The 19,947-nt window shown below is 39.3% G+C and overlaps 1 protein-coding gene across 1 annotated transcript in view; it reads right to left on the minus strand.

Annotated features, from left to right (window-relative positions):
• Positions 1–8,632, minus strand: part of atp10a (ATPase phospholipid transporting 10A) — a 55,420-nt gene extending 46,788 nt beyond the window's left edge. The window contains exons 1-2 of the mRNA XM_049587742.1: positions 7,998–8,632; positions 2,208–2,412 (exon numbers count right to left, since the gene is read on the minus strand). Of these exons, the coding sequence (XP_049443699.1) occupies positions 2,208–2,412; positions 7,998–8,473 (681 nt within the window). The 5' untranslated portion in view covers positions 8,474–8,632. The remainder of the gene's footprint in view (positions 1–2,207; positions 2,413–7,997) is intronic.
• Between the last annotated feature and the right edge of the window lie 11,315 nt (positions 8,633–19,947).

The raw sequence follows: 19,947 nt of genomic DNA on the forward strand, positions 1-19,947 counted from the left end.
AATGTGACCGAAAACAATTACGACCCAACTAATCTGAATTTAAGACAATTTAAAGGGAAATTTTGATTTATTTCAACCTGTCTCCTATCGTCCTAAATTTGTTTCAAGTGACTAGTGACATAAAAATAATAGTTAGCATGTTAGCCGTTAGCCTAGATACAGCCGGGGCGCATAGTAGCATCAGACCTGTTAAAACGTAATTGAACGGGCAACCTTCAAGTGCAAAGTTAGTCCACTAAACAAGCTTTTTTTCCCCCCACAAAGACTGCCTCATATCGCTAGGATAAATGTCAGAGAACATATAGAAAACGACATGTAAATGTGTTGTCTTACCTTACCGGTGTGCTGCCATGTTTGTTTATCATCTAGCTCTGCTTTCCAAAGCGCGGCCGAAATATCGCGAGAACAAGCAGCGATCTCATACCGTGCCTGAAATCTCACGAGAACAAGCCGCAGCAGCTGGAAGGCAGAACCGGACAGTAGCCTGAAAAGTTCATTCATTTATTTTATGAAAGATTTATAGAATAATGGCTGACTTTTTGCCAGACCTCGACTTTGTGGAGGAGGAATTTGATTTTGCAGAGTTTGATGGCCGCCCTTATTTATTTGAGCCAGAATACACTGACGAAGAGCTTCGTGAAATTGAAGAACGGAGGAAGAGAGAGAGAGAGAGGCGCAACAGGTAGAGGACGAGAGAGGAGGAATGGCTGCTGCAAGGCTGCGTAGCTCTGGAGATTGGTGGTGTACCTGTGAATGCTGTGCCCCAGTGCCCACAGAAGAGGAATGCCTCTGTTGCAAGGAATGGGACCGGTTGCAGCCTTATTTTCAAGGTCTGGATGTGACCAAAGACGAGACCTGGAGTAACGTTAGTATGCAGCTGGGCTTTATCTAGAGCTTGCGAGATATATTTCGGCCGCGATTTGGACAGCAGAGCTAAATGGTAAACAAACATGGCAGCACACTGGTAAGGTAAGACAACACGTTTACATGTCGTTTTCTATATGTTCTCTGACATTTATCCTAACGATATGAGGTGATCTTTGTGGAAAAAAGCTTGTTTAGTGAACTAACTTTGCACTTGAAGTATACCCGTTCACTTACGTTTTAACAGGTCTGACGCTACTATGCACCCCGGCTGTATCTAGGCTAACGGCTAACATGCTAACTATTATTTTTATGTCACTAGTCACTTGAAACAAATTTAGGACGATAGGAGACAGGTTGAAATAAACCGAAATTTCCCTTTAAGACTTTCTAAGGGCTTATATTAAGCTATAAAATTAATCTAAGGCATTCTAAGATTTTTTTAAGGACCTGTAGACACCCTGTTCTACTTTTTACAAACGGACATGTTTCGTATTTTCACTTGACAAATGATTTAATGATTATTAGCAGGTTATCAAAATGACCAGTTTTACCATTCTACAACTAGGATTGAATTACTGTCACCAGTAGCAGAAATATATTGTGTGAAAATTGGTATTAGTAACTGAGTTGCACACACAATTTCAAAAATACAACTTTTAAAATACAGAGTGGTAAAATTGTTGGCATCTCCAGTATGGCTGTGTGCCCACTACTTCAGTAAAAGCGAGTTTCCAATTGGCCAAAAATCATTTAAAGGAATGCTTCACCCCCCAAATGATCATTTGTGTATCAGTTGCTCATCCTGTGTTACCTTGAATTTGAGCAGTTAACTTTGCTTTCTTGAATGTCTCCATGGTGTACGAAGAATCCAAAAAATGTAGGAAATTCTTGATGAATGTAAGTCATAGGGGTCCACATTTCACAACAGCAAAACTATTAAAAACATCTGTTTACGAACTCTCACACAACTTGTGCAGTATAATCCAAGTCTCATTTATAAAGTCGTATGCTCAGTACTTCCCAAACAGGCAGCCCTTACCCCCTTTTCTTTGTTGGTCCCCTGTGACTTCAATTCATCAAGAATTTTCTGTTTTTAGATTCTTCACCCACTGTAAAGACATGCAGGAAAAACGTTTTCTGCATGAATTCAACTTATACAAATGGTCATCCTTTGGAGTGAAGTGCTCCTTTATCACACAAGTACTTTGACTTTGGAAGCACAGCTAAAATTGAAAGTGTTAGGACGGGTTAAGTTTTGCATCCATAAACAAAATTCGCACAATCCTCTCACACAGACCCAATCATGACAAGACGGGAGACAAAACGGGTGGCCGTCTCACCAGATCAAAGAAGCTGCGGACGACCTGCCTCTGCTTGAGGTTGGTCTCTCCGTCCAGTGTGGCGGTCTCGATGTGGCACAGGCGGTCGGGGTCGCTGGAGCTCAGCAGCAGAACGTCCGCGGGGAGGATCTCGTTGCATCGCAGCTTGATGAAGTCTCCCACCCGCAGCTCCTTCCAGTACTTCTCCACATAGCGTCTCTCCGCTCTGCCAGAACAATGAGAGGGCAAGCGGCTGGTGTGAGCTGCACAGCTATTGTTTTCAATAATTAGCGGTTCTATATACAGAAACTTCAGCTCCACTTCCATACATCTGTAAGGGACAGCACATATGCATAGAAGAGGACAGCCTGTTTGTTTATGCTAAAGCTGGTGTCACCAACTCCCAGATTCCTCTCAATATGTCCATCAAAACACAAACAAAGTCCAAACTGTTGGTTAGCAGCAACATAACACTATATTTTCACTGAATTATATCCAGATTTGGGATGTAGGTGGATGGGATGAGACCTTTGGACCTATTCTCAGTCCACGTCAACAGAAATTAGTTTGCAGTGTCACGCTGGGATATTGTAAATGATGCCTGTATTCTGAAGAACTTGCTACACTCCCAACTGTTAAACTGCAGAAACACCCATGAATGGATACGACTTCACTCATGGTTACTAGTTTCTGAACAATGTAATATTCCTGGTAGCAAATACGCTAAATAATGCATACAGCCAAGCTACAAACAACAGTCAAGAAGTGAATGGAAAAACACTCATAATGTTACTTATTCATAACAACCCGCCCTCCCAGACATTAATGACTCACATCCGAGTATGTAAAAACATTCCCTCCCTTGAATTTTGTCACTGAAAGGCACGTGGTGACAGAGTGAAAATCAGGCTTTTCCCATGCCCTTTATATTCCACAGTCAGACGGTCAACAGAACAAAATCAAAACTTGTAACGTGTCTTCTTATAACTATTTTGTTCTGCCTGAAAATGGATCCGTAGCCTGAGGACAAACGAGAGATATGAAAAGGTTGGACCGCAGGATTGTTAAATAAGTGACCCACATTTATAAAGTTTGTTGCTGCAGTAAAAGCAGAGCCAGGCATTCCTACAAAGGTCAAATATACTAACTGATGTACTAATGCTGGCTGATCAACGAGCAGACGGAAGGAAGTACGTCCTCCACTCACAAGTCTCAAGCAAGTCCCAAGTTACTGTGGTGAGAATCAAGTCAAGTCAAATCCCTGTCATGAGTCAAGTCAAATGAAATTCTGATGGTTGAGCCCAGTTCCCACATTTATTAACAGCAGAACAGTCAAAAGCCCAGGTAAAAAAATCATATATGGAATTAGCCATTTTATATTAAACTAAAACACGCAGAAATTTTAAACATGAACATAAAATGTCTTAATATGCAATATCAGATGTCAGCAAGTGAAACATTCATTCATTTTACGTAACTGCTTATCCTGTTAGGGGTCGCAGGGGGGCTGGAGCCTATCCCAGCTGACATTAGGCGAGAAGCAGGGTACACCCTGGAGTACACCCCGTCACCAGACTATCACAGAGCTGACACATGAGACATGACATAGAGACAGACAACCATTCACACTCACATTCACACCTACGGACAATTTAGAGTCACCAATTAACCTGCATGTCTTTGTACCTGGAGAAAACCCACGCTGACATGCGGAGAACATGCAAACACCGCACAGAAGGGTTCTCCCACGCCGGAACCTTCTTGCTGTGAGGTGACAATGTTAACCACTGAACCACCATCCCGCCCAAGCAAGTGAAACAAATAGTCACAATTGGTTACAACAGTCCTCTATGATATTTGCATTGAATAAGTCATTTTTTTGTTTTTCATAATTGACTCAAAAGGCAAGTCTAACATAGATTAAACTTAACGTTAGCTTTCAAGCTAATGGCTCCCAAGCTAATGAGCAACAAAGTTACTGAAAAAGACACATTCACATACTATTTTTTCAGTTTTGTAATGACAGATGACATTGGATGTTGTGTTGTTGTTGCTGACCTTGCATAACTGCTCTTTTATTACTATCGTCAACAACAACATAATTCTTGAATCCAAACTTGTTATTTCTGGACCAGTGCCATGTATGATCGCTGCCATGCCGGCCTTTGCTGGGTTGCCATGTCCTAGTAGATAGGCAGGTTTGCACACACTGCATTAGAAATCATCCAATCATGTTTCAAAATCAAAATGCAGATTTTCAATATGTAGAAAAATGAAAATATGTATAGTTAAAAAAAACTCAAATCCTTTCTAGTCATCTCTCTTAGGTCATAACTCGAAGTCAAGCAAGCCTCAAGTCTTCAGATTTGCGCCTCAAGTGCTCCACCTCTGTCAACTAGTTCCCTGAAGTGGCTCATTTTGGGTCTGGGTTTGCTCAAAGTTTCCGACTCTGTAAATCTCGAAGTCGCAGAAAATCTATCTACAACTATTCTGAATATTGATTCATCATTGTAGTCAATTTTAAAGCAACAATGCTTCACATTTTCTGATTCCAGCTCCTCTAACTTGAGGTTTTGCTGTTTCTTTGTCATATCTGATGATAAAATTAATATTTTTGCACTGCTGGTCAAACAACACAAGCAATCTGAAAGCATCACTTTGGGCTCTGGGACACTGCGTTGAACATTTTATGCTGTTTTCTGACTTTATATGGACTAAATGATCAATTCATTGAGAAAATAATCGGGCTGCACGATATGAAAATAAGAAAAATCATATTGCAATTAGTTTGACAGATACTGCAGTTGCAATATGAGTCACACTTCTAGTAGGAGTGTTAATTTCTTTTCATTTTTACCACAAAAAAATACAAAAATGATGAAGATGTGATGTTTGCCGAGGTCTGTACTAAACAAGCATGTTTCCTCACTTCTGGAATATGATTTGTAGGTCAGTGCCCCTCTGTAGCAACACATTGCTTTATTTGTACTGTCATGTTGTAACATATTTTACCATCATAAAAAAATTGCACTTCCTGTGATTTGGATATTGCTCCGTATAAAGATAATATTTTGATTTAATGGAGCCCTGCAGATAAATACACAACTGTTAGTTGTAGCCCTATTTAGTTTCTACTGTCCGGCTGAGTGCAACACATGCTGTCTGGAGAACAAGGAACATCTTTTATGTGATAAAAAGATACTGTAGATACTCTAAAACACATTTTAAAAACTGTTGAGAAAGTGTACGCAAACACGTAAACACCCACTCGGGTGAATTTACATCTTATATGTGTGAATCTAATGAGCATGTGGTTTTTGTTATCTTTTAGGTCACACTTTATGAAATGTACACAGCGCACTGTAACCATAACATACCATGATGTGTGTCTATGAGTACTATGTCTGCTGGGAATATCCCCGAGCGCTCTTCTTACTGGTGATCTTTGTTTAAAAAAGGTCACGGCTACTGCTAACACTTTACTGCTAAAATGTGTGCAACAGTGCCGAATCCGGGAAATTCACAACAGCTGTGTGTCTTTTATCTTAAGATTCTTTAAAGGGATAGTTTGGATTTTTTCAAGCGGGGTTATATGAGGTACTTATCCATAGTCAGTGTATTACTATGATAGATAACAGTCGGCACACCCCCAGCTGGGAGGAGCAGGGAGTAGTGTCAACACAGAAGCTAGGCAATGTACCAGTGTGGATGAAGGCAGCAGCAAATGTATTTTAGCCACCTGAAAAAAATCAGTTAAATTGTACGCTATATTTAGAATATTTTCACCGCTTTGCTTTTCCGTCAGAGAAAGTCTCCGCAATCGATGCTCTCGTCAAAGCCACCAGACTCCATTGACAAAAACAGTGATTTTAGCTGGCAGGAAACAGGAGCTGCTGGTCTACAGCTGCCCTGTTCAGTTAGTTTATTTGTGTTATTGTGTGAATATGAACTCTTTCAAATGCTGAAGTCACACAATAACACAAACAAACGGATCGAGGCAGCGGTGAACCAGCAGCTCCTGTGTTCTGTGATGTTAAATTACTATTTTGAGTGACATTGACTGCATCAGCTTCACATTGGAAATCGCTGTCTAAATATAGTACACTTATATATACACTGATATTGATTTTTTTAGGTGGTTAAACATTCACAGTAGTACACTGATAGTGCTCCAGCCTGCTTCTCCAAACTAGGGGTGTGCCAACCTACATCTACTGCAGATAATACACTGACAATGGATAAGTATCTCATACAGCCCCACTTCGGGACTTTCTGACTCAAAGGTAAAGGGGTGAAAATATTCTAAATTTAGCGTACTCAAACTGATGTAGAAACTGTGGGCATGCCGATCACTTTGAACTGTATATAATACACTGACTATGGAGTATCTCATACAACCCCACTTCAAAAGATCTGAACTATCCCTTTAATATGCTCTACTATGTTGTTGTTTGCAACGCTAGTTTTTCTGAGAAACAGGAATTATTCTCTGAAACAAACAAACAAAGGCGAGTGAAACGAGGACAGTCTATCTGATGAAAATGAATTATGCCTGCAGACAGACGTCTGTCCTTTAATGCTGCTTCAATGTGAAATGTATCTTTTATTCTGAGTGCATGACTACAAAACAACTCCAGTAAATAGAGCAGAGAAAATATGGCCCACACACATCACTAATTAATTATCCAGTTATGGAGGAATATATCAGCTTCGACAGAAAACAGCTAGTTGTGGTTAGAGTGCTGTGTTAAGTGACCCATAGTCTGGCTTGTTTCTGGACAGCACCAGCAGATGTAAAGCAGATACATTCTTACATTCCAGTGAAGCCAATTTTGTCTTTGTAATCAGCATTTAGGAGGTATCCCTTTAAGTAAATAGTCATGACAAATGGGAGGAAACATTTACCAGAGCATGTTTCCATCTATCAGAAATTGTCAATATTAGCATTTTATGATAAAACTGGAATATTTCATATAAATACAACCTCCTTCTGCTTCATCGTGTCAGCAGTGTGTCGTAAAATGACCTTTATTAGGTAAACTATTTTTTTTAAAGTTCACCTGCGGTTAAAAGTTCTCCAGATGCAGTCATGTCAGATGTTGCCAGGTTAAGAAAAGGGGATGTTTTGCACAATGTTGCCACAGCACAAGAAAATTCAATTATGCCCAACCTTGACAGAACAACTTGGGTCAAGACTTAGCTAAAACTGTGTAGCCACTAAACACTGAGCCTTTTGATGAGCATGAATTATGCTCTGTGCATGGGCGACAGTGCGGCTTTTCATTAGCAAAATACGCTCTGCACACACAGGCTCAGGAATATAGTTGGTAGTGGAGAAAGCTTGGGAGAGAAACAGGTTGTCAGGTAACAAACTGACTCGTGATTAATAATGACAGCACTGAGGCAACATCTGGAGTATCAGAAAACAGATTCACACCTCTGTGACAGAAAGGTGGGCTGCAAACTGGAGGTTTTCTGGACTTGTGGGCTCCACATGTGATATATAAGCCTCATGCCAGGTTTGACTCTGAGGCCTGGATGTTATTTCTTCCCATCCTGGAGCAGCTTAGGAGGAATATCTGACTTAGGGTTCAAGCGTGAGGATAAGCGTGAGGATAAGTGTGAGGATAAGTGTGCATCAATAAAGTGGAGTAAATGTGTCTTGATTGTTTCTAGCCTGGTTCATCAGCTGATGTGAGTGTGCGTGAGATGCACTGGGGGGAGGACAGTTTGTACAATGATGGAGAAAATAACCAAACACACAAGCAGCAGCTGGACACTGCTGGCTGCTGGTGCTCAGGCCCAACTTACCTGCTGTAGACCAGACAATCCATGTGATTGATTTCTTTATCCGACCTGTGTCTCCTGTAGTCCTCCCATAAGTCTTTGATGGCAGTGACAGACAAAATAAAAACTACAGGAGCCAGGGCCAGTTCTGGCTGAAAGGCATTGACCACTGGAACAAAATTCAGCAAAGCGATGAAAACAAAGTAAACATTGGCGAACCTATGAAACTGTTCAAAGAGATTCTTTGGCAGGAAAGACAGCACTGTGTATTTGGTCGTCTTAATCTTGTTGTTTGCATAGTGTCGGTTTGGGTTTTCCTCCCCTTTGGCGTGGTCATACAGTATGTTCGCGTGGACAGTCCGGGTTTTGTTCTCCTTGGGTTTCTTCTTTCTTTGCCGTTTGACTTTTGAAGCTTTGGCCATCCCGGGGTCTTCGCTGTCCCGCGCCATAGCCGCGGTCCCTGCCTTCAAACTTTCCCACAGTTGAGGTTTTCCTCTCATACAACACAACACAAAGTGCTAGCTATGTTATCATTCTTTTACCGTGTGCTGCGTGTTTTCGTCAGTCTTTTGGTTTATTCACACAAACAGCTCCTTTTCATCCATGTCGACTCCTCTTTTCGCGAGTCAGAGGAAACTTTTGCTTGTTTGGCTTCTCCTTTTTTTCCCCTATTGCTGGGAAGGATGCTGAGATAGTAGGGAGGCATAACTTGGACGTCCCACAGCTCGGGAGTAGATCTGTAAACCATGCGGATGGGCCTCCGCCACTGATAGAGTGCTGGTGCAGTGTGTGTAGATCAGCGCATGCGCGCAGGCTGAGCACAAACAGGATGCTCGTCAGCGGATCAGGGGTCGCACTCCGGTGGAAATCTGACCCGTAGGCCCCTCCTCGATCCAACCTGGGTTTTTTTTGTGTCTCCAAGTGCCACGCGGTATTATTGGAGTTTACATAGGCTCACAGGAAGCAGCCAATATCGAAAGTGTTACAAGTTTGTGCAGTTTTTATGCAAGTAAAACACTTTGACGAGACAGAAAAATGTAGTTATACTATTTAAAGTTTAGGAAACTTTTTTTTTTTTTAATGTGTAGCATCTGTTTATAATGGAGAATATTTAATGTGGAATTTGACTATTTTTCTCTTTTTTTTTTTTTTTAAAAAAAAAAAAGAAAACACGTTCATTCAAAGATACAGCAACAATATGTACAGTATAAAATATATTTTTATTTACATTTTCTATTTTAAAATTTTACTTCTCATCTTAATACAACAAAATAAATCAAAAGCAATACACACACACACACACACACACACACACACACACACTACCCTACTATCACGTATATACACTATCATATTACGAATTTAGGTTGTGTTGGTGACCAAACTCCACATCTAATGCCAATTTGATACAGACTCCTGACGACAAATAATGTCGATATTTTGTTTGTTTACTTTGTGTTTACTCTTTAGTAACCAAAGTCCAGCAACTTCCAAACGTCCCATGCCAGCGTCATATTGACATAAAATAACTACATTCACACATATGCTATGGTGAACAAATGTTATATGTTATGATGTTTTGATACATGACTTAATATTTGTTTACTCTGTTTACAGACAATTAGATGAGATTCAGGAAGAAGAATGTAAGATGTATAGCTGTATATTTTTTGTATATTCTGTATATTCCACTTCTTGCCTACATTTGTGTACTTATGTCCATTCTGGTACACTGAGAGCAAGTCTACCAGAGTCAAATTCCTTGTATGTACACACGTACTTGGTGAATAAGGCTGATTCTGAATCTGATTCTGAAGAGAGACAGGATACTCCGTTCTCCCCTCATACCACCTCTCCTCACCTTCTCCTTTATATAGAAAGATATGTTGAATTAAACTGTCTTTTGGGGTGTGTATGTAATGCGGTGTGTCTGGTTGTTTGCATGGGTGGTGAGCATGTGTACAGAACCATATATGGAGGATACTCAGCACCTGTGCAGTGTACGTTACAACAAACCTGATGAAGCCATGGGCAAAATGCATTGCTTGTAGCATTTAAAAGTGAAGACTAATTTAAATATATTTATATTATGGGGGGGTGACAAACTCCCAATATATCAAAAAATCTAAACATAAATAAACTTAACAAATTGTCGTTATTATCAACACCAGTTTGAGTATTATGGTGTACTGCAGTTCTGCATGTGGTTTGTCCAAGTGATGTTGCTGTACTCCAGTGGAGGTTGTTGCTTGACTGCTGTAGGTACAATTATATTAAACACTCATTACGTTGAAATGTTTTAAAAAGTGGAAAACTAGAATGTCATGTAGGCAATATCACTGTTGACTGTTATAGGTTTTGTAAAGGGTTAGTCTGTCATAAAAAAGGTCAGAAAAAAATTATTAATAAAAAGTCATATCATAGTATGTAATAAAAAAGACAGTGCGCACCTTTCCTGATGTATTGAAAATGTTAAATAGGTGATTATAATAAATATTAATGCAATGGCAGGAGATTTTTGGTAGTATTTTGGTATCTAGTATATGTTTTTTTTACGCCTCCTAGTGGCCAAGCAATAATGACTGCAGCTTTAAGTCTCAGAGGCTCTGACAGCCCAGCACAGTCTGCATCTATATCTGATTCATTATCCAACTGTCTTTTTGAAACATTATTATAACAGCCATTTTTGTAACATTTCTTGCCACCTTTCACACAGGTTTCCAACTAGTGTCTTGAGATGTGCCCGCTCACCTCCTGGGCACTGCCACAGTGCCCTTGAGCAAGGCACTAAACCCCCAACTGATCCCCCAAATGCACAGGGTGCTGTCCTGTAAGGTAGCCCCCTCACTCTAACATTTCTCCATACATAATGGATGTGTATAGCGACTTGTTTGTGCATGTTGGGCCTGTGTGTGTGAACATATATAACAATACAGTGAAAAAGTTTAATTATATACGGACATATACAGAGACTCGAAGCTCTGACATATTAGTACCTCCAGAGACTGACCGGCCACTTAGCCAGCAGGTTCCCCAGAGGAAATAAATCAAAGGCCTCTCCCAGGGCAGTCCACAGCAATTTTCCACGGGGGCATCCAGCTGCTGGGCTAAAAACTAATGGCTGATTGTACACTGTGGCATCTTGGCATGGAGAACAATCCAATTTCCTCGTGATGAATGAGCAGAGTGAGGTGGATCTGAGACAACAGGCTGGCTCTGGCCTCAAAAACCCAGCTACTGCACCAAGCAGACAATACAGACAAAACTAAATTGGGTTCTCGACTGATGGATGGATTTATGTCTAATAGTCATAAGTGTGTAATGAAGTATAAAACTGATTATTTCAGTGTCTGAACATTGTTGTGCAAAAACAACATTGCAAACAATACAACATTTGTTAAATGTTTATGGGTCAGGGGTCATAGCTCAAGTCTTAAACTGCTCCAAACTGTTCATTTCAACGCCTTAACATGGCTGTGCAAAAGCAAAATTCCAAATAATGCAACATATCTAAAAGCCTTGCGATTTGTTTGTTTTGTAACTCTGTGTGCCACTCCAAGCTGGTGACGTCCTTCTTGTCTGTGGGAGCAGTCTGTCACACATAACTGGCCTGTGTGAAATGCTGCAATAATATAATACAGTCCCAATGTCCTCAGACAAGTGCCTCCTCCAGAAAATTATCAGTTTCTGAACTTGTTACAGCAGCCACAATTGTCAGATTTTTATGCCATATCAAACTACAACATTATTAAGCATAAATAAACAAGTGTCAACCCTACACCTTCGCCTGACGTGCACCTCCCCAGAAAAGTAACTACACGTCATGGCAACACAGATTTCCTGTCTATTTTTGTAAGCTGATACACTTTCCTTAAGTAGAAACAACGCTTTTGTTTGCTTTAATTTCACAGCATGAAATAACATTTTAAGTCTTGTGTGTGATTTATCCTGGCTTTATATGAGTAGAGGGAATCTCTGCTCGTCACTAGGCTAATTTATACAATGTAAAATGCCATAGGCTTGTGCTAATAACGTTAACATGTCGTATTTGTTTGGAAAACATGTTTAGTATAAGACAGTTTTTTTGTCGATGAACCTTGTGAGTTGTGATGAAACCTTATTACCTCCGCAAAGGAGGTTATGTTTTCACTGGCGTTGGTCTGATTGTCTGTTTTTCTGCAAAATAACTTGAAAAGTTCTGAACGGATTTTGATGAAATTTTCAAGAAAGGTTGATAATGGGACAAGGAACAGATGATAAAATTTTGGTGGTGATCGGTTGAAGCGAAGAGGATAAAATAATGAAATGGCGGGAAATCCGAGCTGCTTGGCGGAGGTCTGTGCTCTCCGAGTGCTCTAGTTTTGTAATGTAACATTTGTTAAATGTTGCTGATGGGGCGCTGGTGGCTTAGTGGTAGAGCAGGCGCCCCATGTACAAGGCTGTTGCCGCAGCGGCCCGGGTTCGACTCCAGCCTGTGGCCCTTTGCTGCATGTCACTCCCTCTCTCTCTCTCCCCCTTTCACGCTTGTCTGTCCTATCCATTAAAGGCTAAAAAGAAAAAAAAAAAAAATGTTGCTGTTGTCCCTGGCTTCATATGGGTGGAGGAAAAGTCTGCTAGCCACTAGGCTAATTTATACAATGTAAAATGCCTTAAGGCCCGAACATACTCGGGCGTACTATAAGCGGAGCGGACTCGGCGAGCAATGTCTGTAGTCATTCGGGCTTTCATAGTCGAGCGCACTTCCACGTTGTAGTTTCCTGTAAAAATGTCCGTGAAAAATCCCCGCAATGTGAAAAATACATGCCGAGCAGTCACTGGTGCGTGGAGCGGAGTCCGCGTGGTCGTAAAATCTGAGCTTTGCGCGCACAGGTCTTGCAGACATCCGCTTTGAGTCAGCGCGGACCTCCGCGGAGTCCGTTCCTCGTACATTCCGCCTGAGTATGTTCGGGCCTTTAAGCTTGTGCTAATAACGTTAGCATGTTGTATTTGTGGGGAAAATGTGTCCAGATGAAGACAAGCATTTGAAAAACAGATAACTGGTTGCTCTGTGCTGTAGAGTGTAGATCAAAAAATGTATCGAGTGCTCTTGGAAAAAAATCAGGGAACTCCAAAATACTGCAAACAGGAAAAGAATCCAGGCACTCCAAACAAAAATGAGAATGAGGAAGGAAAGATTAGATTAAAAAGCCTTTAATATAATGGCCAACTCATTAAAAAGCCAACATGTTTCGACCACTGTTGGTCTTCATCAGGGCTGGAGAAATGAAAGACAAGTGTTTGTCTGTGAATGCTGCGAGTTATAGTGAAGCTGATTTATGTACTTGTGTTTGAAACTGTCTCTATTAAGCCATGTTTAATGTGTGTTTAATGTGTGTTTCGGGTGTGTTTTGAATCACCTAAACTTTACAACACTTCACAGAAACCCTGACGCCGACTAGTGTTTTGGAGGTGTAACTGCAGAGTGACAGATACAACACTGCTCAAGTATAAAATGCTCACAACGGTGTAAGCCATGTGCGTAGGTTAGGCGAAGGCTCTGCATAGAGCTGATTCACAAGTATGAATCCCGCACAAGGCAGAAAGAGGAATATGGTGCAGCAAAGCCAAAATGTAATGTCCTCATATGAGGACACAGGGTTGTTGTAGTAGAATACCTTTACATGTTTTATGTTAAATCTGCTCTTTGAGTGTCGACCCTTTTCATTCTGTCACTGAGTGAAGTTCATATTCATGTTTTCCACCCCTTCATCATCCTCGCTGTAATGGAGCCGGCCTTGGCTCAGGGATTTCACATCATTCTTTCAAAGCTATAAAAAATACCCCAAAACACTGGATCATTTCTTGTCTGACTGTGAATGCCGAGGAGAAACATTCAACAAATGGAAGCTATTTTACACAAAGTGATGGTGTCCACGACACATGGCTTTCATAATGAATATTAAAAAGTCTTTTAGCGTCTCCATGACGACGTGAGATCGTGAGATGAAGTGATGAAACGGCTGACACTCTTCCATCCCTCTTTTAATACCAGTTCACTCTCCATCTGTGTTCACTCCTCCTGGTGTCCTTCAACGCAACATAAAAATTACATCATCAAGACTGCACCCTCCCAGAGAGACCTGACGTGCTGCCCTTGAAGAGAAACTCTCAGCTCATGGTGTTGGTGTGTACTCTGGATATATGTTCATTCACTTACTCACCATTTTATGAGCAGATGTAGCAAGGCAATGCTAAGCAGGAAAGAGCAGACTCGCAGGTTCTACATACATTCCTACTCAAACTAAACTTTAGGACTCCCATGTTCACCATATCAGGGTTTCATGTTGTACATGTGCCAGTTGATCAGAACATTATCAGAGCATTGAGTTCATAGCTCTGTAACACCAACATACATAAAGATCACACAAGGCCTCAGAAACAGGCCACTGAAGTCATATCCTGTCTATTGTTTATATTAAAAAAAAAAGTTTTTATTTACTCTACGGTGGCTGTGAGGGTTCAGTGCAGTTGTTTGTATCGAGATAAAATAACAGTAATGAATTGAAAGAAATAATGAAAATAATGTGATCCCTGTACAAATAAAGGTGTTCACTACCAATTTAGGAAGTTTTTTAGAGCCCAACCCAAATGTGAAAGGCACAAGTTTGTAAAATGTTGGGACAGTGGTCAGCTGGGACACCTCGCTCAGGGCTAAACCAAACTGATGAAAAAAGCCATCCTTAAACAAAAGGCAGTTAAGGCAGTGAAAATCTGAGTAGGGCAGGTGGGAGGGGTGTTTTTTATTTCCATATTTTCATATGGAAATACTGGCGAGTTTTCCCTCATTGGATTTTGTACTGTTGATTAAATTTGTCTGAGAAGTTTAGAGGGTAAAAGTCTCTTTAGTTGAACTTGTAACAGCTCACAGACATTTGAATCGAGACAAGCAGTGTTGACCTGATAGCAGGGGCGTAAATATAGACAGTATAGGCAATGTGGCTGCACTGGGGCCTGTGATGTGGGCAGAGAATGGGCCCTTATGAGTGACTGCCACCTTAACATATGCCTATGTTCAAAGAAGAACCCTCATTAAATTCAAAAAGGTGCCATTTGCTATACATGCCCTTGAAAAAGGCAAAACCATCAGTCATGTTTTTTTTAATATTGTAAAATAGTCAGTAACATCTGTCAAATATATATACTTATTCTACATAAACTATAACTCAGCTATAACAGGATTCAATTAAACTAATAATTTCTTATTTTCTTCTTTGATTATTTTTGTTCCAGTGCATTGTTCTGCTGGGAAACCTTTGCTTCTGGCATTCATGTGGATACCACCTGACATGTTCCACCCACTCAAACACCGTTGCAGACCAAGTACCCCCCCTCATGGCAACAGTACTCCCCAATGGCAGTGGCCCCCCAGCAGGATAATGCACCATGCCACACTACACAAACTGTTTAGAAATGGTCTGTGGAGCGTGACACAAAGCTCAAGGTGTCGACCTGGCTTCTAAATTTCCCAGGTCCCAATCTGCTCAAGGATTCTTGTGATGTGCCGGTACCCCAGATGTACCCCTAATCCAAGGTGGGGCCTCCTTGGATCGGACTTGGCTCTGACCTGTGGAGGCATGGACACAGGATCTCTGGGAGTGTCCTGCGGTGTCTGGCACCAGTGCGTTGGCGGCAGATCTATTTAGTCCAGTGGGTTGTGAGGTGGGTTAATGGCACGTGCCACAGATGCTCATTCAGATTGGGATCTGGGGAATTTGGAGGCCAGGTTGACACTTTGAGGTCTTTGTCACATTCCTTGGGCCATTCCTGAGCCATGTTTGCAGTGTGGCATGGTGCATTATCCTGCTGGGGGGCCACTGCCATTGGGGAGTACTGTTGCCATGAGGGGGGGTACTTGGTCTGCAACAGTGTTTGAGTGGGTGGAACATGTCAAGTGGTTTCCACATGAATGCCAGAACCAAAGGTTTCCCAGCAGAACAATGCATTGGAACAAAATAATCAAAGTTAGTCACCTCACAAACAGGAAATACTCATGTAAAGTACAAATCGTACAGAAGCCTCAGGTGGTAGGTCAAGTATAAGGTAATAAAGTTCCCTCATGAATTAAAAAAAAAACCTTCCAGTAACACAAACAACAAAAAGACAGTGTAAGAGAAGAGAAATCTTTAACATGAAATACACTGAGCAGATCAGAGGTTAACAGAGACACAGCTGCAGTTCATCCTGTTTTACAGACAGCAAACAACCTGCCAGAAGAGGGCATGATACTCCAATCAGTACACACCAAGTGCTTCACTCCCAGTGCAGTGTGGAAACTACAGGATGTGTCTGTGCACACATGTAGAGTGTGTGTGTTTGTGTGTGTGTGTGTGTGTGTGTGGGTGCAGAAAAGGGAGTTTTATAAACGAGCATACTGTAGGTGTTACATGACAAATACATCATCTCCCATCATGGTTCTTTATTTGTGTTGTTCGCTCCCAAACTGGGTTAAATCAAACCTCAATAAGCCCAGTAAGAATCTATCTGATGAGCACACTGTGAATATGAGCTACAGAGTGAAGAGTGTTCACAGGTTATGCAAACAGACTCACATTTCTTCACTCACAGAACATAACATTCGACCTTGAGAAATTAAAAGGCTTCGGATGTGGATTGTCTGACTGGGAGGCCTGTAGAATCAGATGGTGTCTATAATGAGAGTAGTATTCTCCTGTTGCTTAGAGACGGTGCGATGTTTGGCACATCCGTTTGTCTGAATCTGTAGGTGTTAAGAAACCACGGGGAAGCCATGAATGTAAATGAAAAGAATCATATCAGCTTCAACTTACTGTACAGTAGTAACTTTTTTTGTAAATCTCCATTTCACTGCTGTCCTGTTTGAGAAGAACAGAACTACATTGATCCCACTGTCTGTAGAAACTGAAGCAAATATGCAAACAAATTATCCAAAGTTATTAGGAGGTCGTTTTATTATATGGAATTATATTATATGGCCAATGTGATGTAAAAAAATTCTGTAAGTCATGACGTAGTATCTTAAATAATGATTTAGTGTCTTTAAATAATGCAAAACTTCCTCAAAATATTGATTCAAAAATAGATTAATGAATAAATAAAGACTTAGTATCTCAAAATAATGCAAAACGTTCTCTAAATAAGTTAGTATTGTTTATCATTATTTGGGGATATTAAATTGATATTTTGAGATGGTTTCTCGTTATTATGCAATACTAAGCCACTATACTAATACTAAGTCATTATTTTGATATACTAAGTTATTATTTTGAAAAGGTTTCTCGTTATTTTGAAATACTTCATCGTTAATTTTAGATACTGAGTCATTATGTTGATAATGTTTCTCATTATTCTGAGATATTTTCTCATTATTATGCAATACTATGCCACTATACTCATACTAAGTCTTTTTAAAAAAAAAAAAAAAAAAAAAGTTTATCATTAATTGGAGATTTTAAGTCATTAGTTTTGAGATATTTTCTCATTATTTTGAAATACTAGGTCATTTTTTTAAAAAACGTTGCTCATTATTTTTGAGATTTTAAGTCATTGTTTTGAGAGTTTCTTATTATTTGGCATACTAAATCATTAGTTTGATATACTAAATTATTATTTTGACAACGTTTCTCATTATTTTGAGAAACTAAATTATTCTCTTTTTTTTTTTTTTTTTTTAAAAAGTTGCTCATTGTTTTGAGATATTTTCTCGTTATTATGTAATACTAAGCCACTATACCCATACTAAGTCATTATTTTGAGATACTAAGTCATTTTTTAAAAAAGCTTATCATTAATTGGAGATTTTAAGTCATTATTTTGAGATATTTTTTCGTTATTATGCAATACTAAGCCACTATACTAATACTAAGTCATTATTTTGATATACTAAGTTATTATTTGGAGAAAACTTCTCATTATTTTGAGATATTAAGTCATTGTTTTGAGAGTTTCTTATTACTTGGGATACTAAATCATTATTTTGATATACTAAATTATCATTTTGAGAAAGTTTCTCATTATTTTGAGATACTAAATCTTTTTTTTTTAAATGTTGCTCATTAGTTTGAGATATTTTCACATTATTTTGAGATATTTCTCGTTATTATGCAATACTAAGCCACTATACTCTTACTAAATCATTATTTTGATATACTAAGTTATTATTTTGAGAAAGTTTCTAATCATTTTGAGATACTGAGTCATTATTTTTGAGATACTAAGTCATTTTTTAAAAAGATTTATCATTAATTGGAGATTTTAAGTCATTATTTTGAGATATTTTCTCATTATTATGCAATACCTAGTCACTATACTAATACTAAGTCATTATTTTGATATACTAAGTTATTATTTTGAGAAAACTTCTCATTATTTTGCGATACTAGGTCATTTTTTAAAAAAAATGTTGCTCATTATTTTGAGGTTTTAAGTCATTTTTTTGAGAGTTTCTTATTATTTGGGATACTAAATCATTATTTTGATATACTAGATTATTTTCTAAAAAATGTTGCTCATTATTTTGAGATTTTAAGTCATTATGTAGAGATATGTCAATAGTTTGAGAATGTTTCTATAATCTTTATAAGTCATTATTTTAAGAAAGTTTCTTATTGTTTTGAGATATTTTCTCATTATTATGTAATACTAAGTAATTACCTTTGATATACAAAGTCATTATTCTGAGAGTTCCTTATTATTTTGAGATACTGAGTCATTATTTTGAAAATGTTTCTCATTATTTTGAGATATGTTCTCATTATTATGCAATACTAAGTCATTATTTTGAGATACTACGTCAATAGTTTGAGAATGTTTCTAGAATCTTTCTAAGTCATTATTTTGAAATAGTAATTAATTTGAGATAGTATGTCATTATTGTGAGAAATTTTCTCATAATGATGACTTACAGGATCTTTTGTTTTTTTATCACATTGGCAGAAATGCACTGACATAAAATTGGTGGTTACATGTCATTTACATGTCAGCATCAATAATATAAAGTCCAGTGTTGCCAGCTGTACAAACAGGTCAAGTTAGACTGATGAGGACAGACACACAGATCTCTGTATTCACCTTGTTTTCATAATGAATCCACGGGATGGATATTACCTTTATCACACGCATAAGCAATAACTGCCGAGCTCACTGATTTCCAGGTAAGCCAGGAGGAAACCTGCTGATTCTGTTGAAGCTGCAGATCAATCTGCTGGGATGATGTACGGTGGCTCCAGGCCGTTGTAACAAAGGTAATCAGTTACTGCAGATGGCATCCATAACCCGGGACAGAAATTACACTGGTGCTGCAGAAACAGCAGACGGAGGATTAAACTCCCTCACATATTTGACTTCCTTATGCAGTGTCGATGCGACGATACAGTGTTCTGCATGTGCAAACACATGCCGGCTGATACATTATGTAAATGTTGTTCAAACATGTTAAACTCTGTCTCTGCTTGTAACTGTAATAAATGCTGGCAGAGAGATTCATATCAGCAGTACGTGTAATACGCAGGGCTCTCAGTCTGTTCTCCTCTCTGGGAATTTTTAGCTTTTGTCCACCAAAGTAATCAATAAAAAACAACACCCCCCTTACTGTTCATTCTGTGTTCAGTCAGAGGAGGAGATATAGAGGCGATATACGTAGGTGTCTTAAACACTGTATTTAAAAAAAAGGGAAAGGAAAAGCTGCACACTCATAACTCATAAAGATCAACATTTCAGCAAACTGCCGCCTTCTGAAATAAAAGCATGTGGTGATGACTGTGCAGCTTTGCCACTGTGTTTCATTTGAATGCATTTACACTCAGTTTTGTTTTAAACATTGCTGCCAAGTAGCCGTCCCTGTTCATTGAAGGTGGGTTAGAATTTTAGGGTTATCTATTTTTTTTCTAAATTATGGGGAGCCCCTGTGTGGGTTTTTACTCAATGGATTTATCAAGAAGGACAAATTATAAGGTAAATT

Source organism: Epinephelus fuscoguttatus, linkage group LG10 (genome assembly GCF_011397635.1).
Source record: "Epinephelus fuscoguttatus linkage group LG10, E.fuscoguttatus.final_Chr_v1".
In the NCBI taxonomy this organism is placed as follows: domain Eukaryota; kingdom Metazoa; phylum Chordata; class Actinopteri; order Perciformes; family Serranidae; genus Epinephelus; species Epinephelus fuscoguttatus.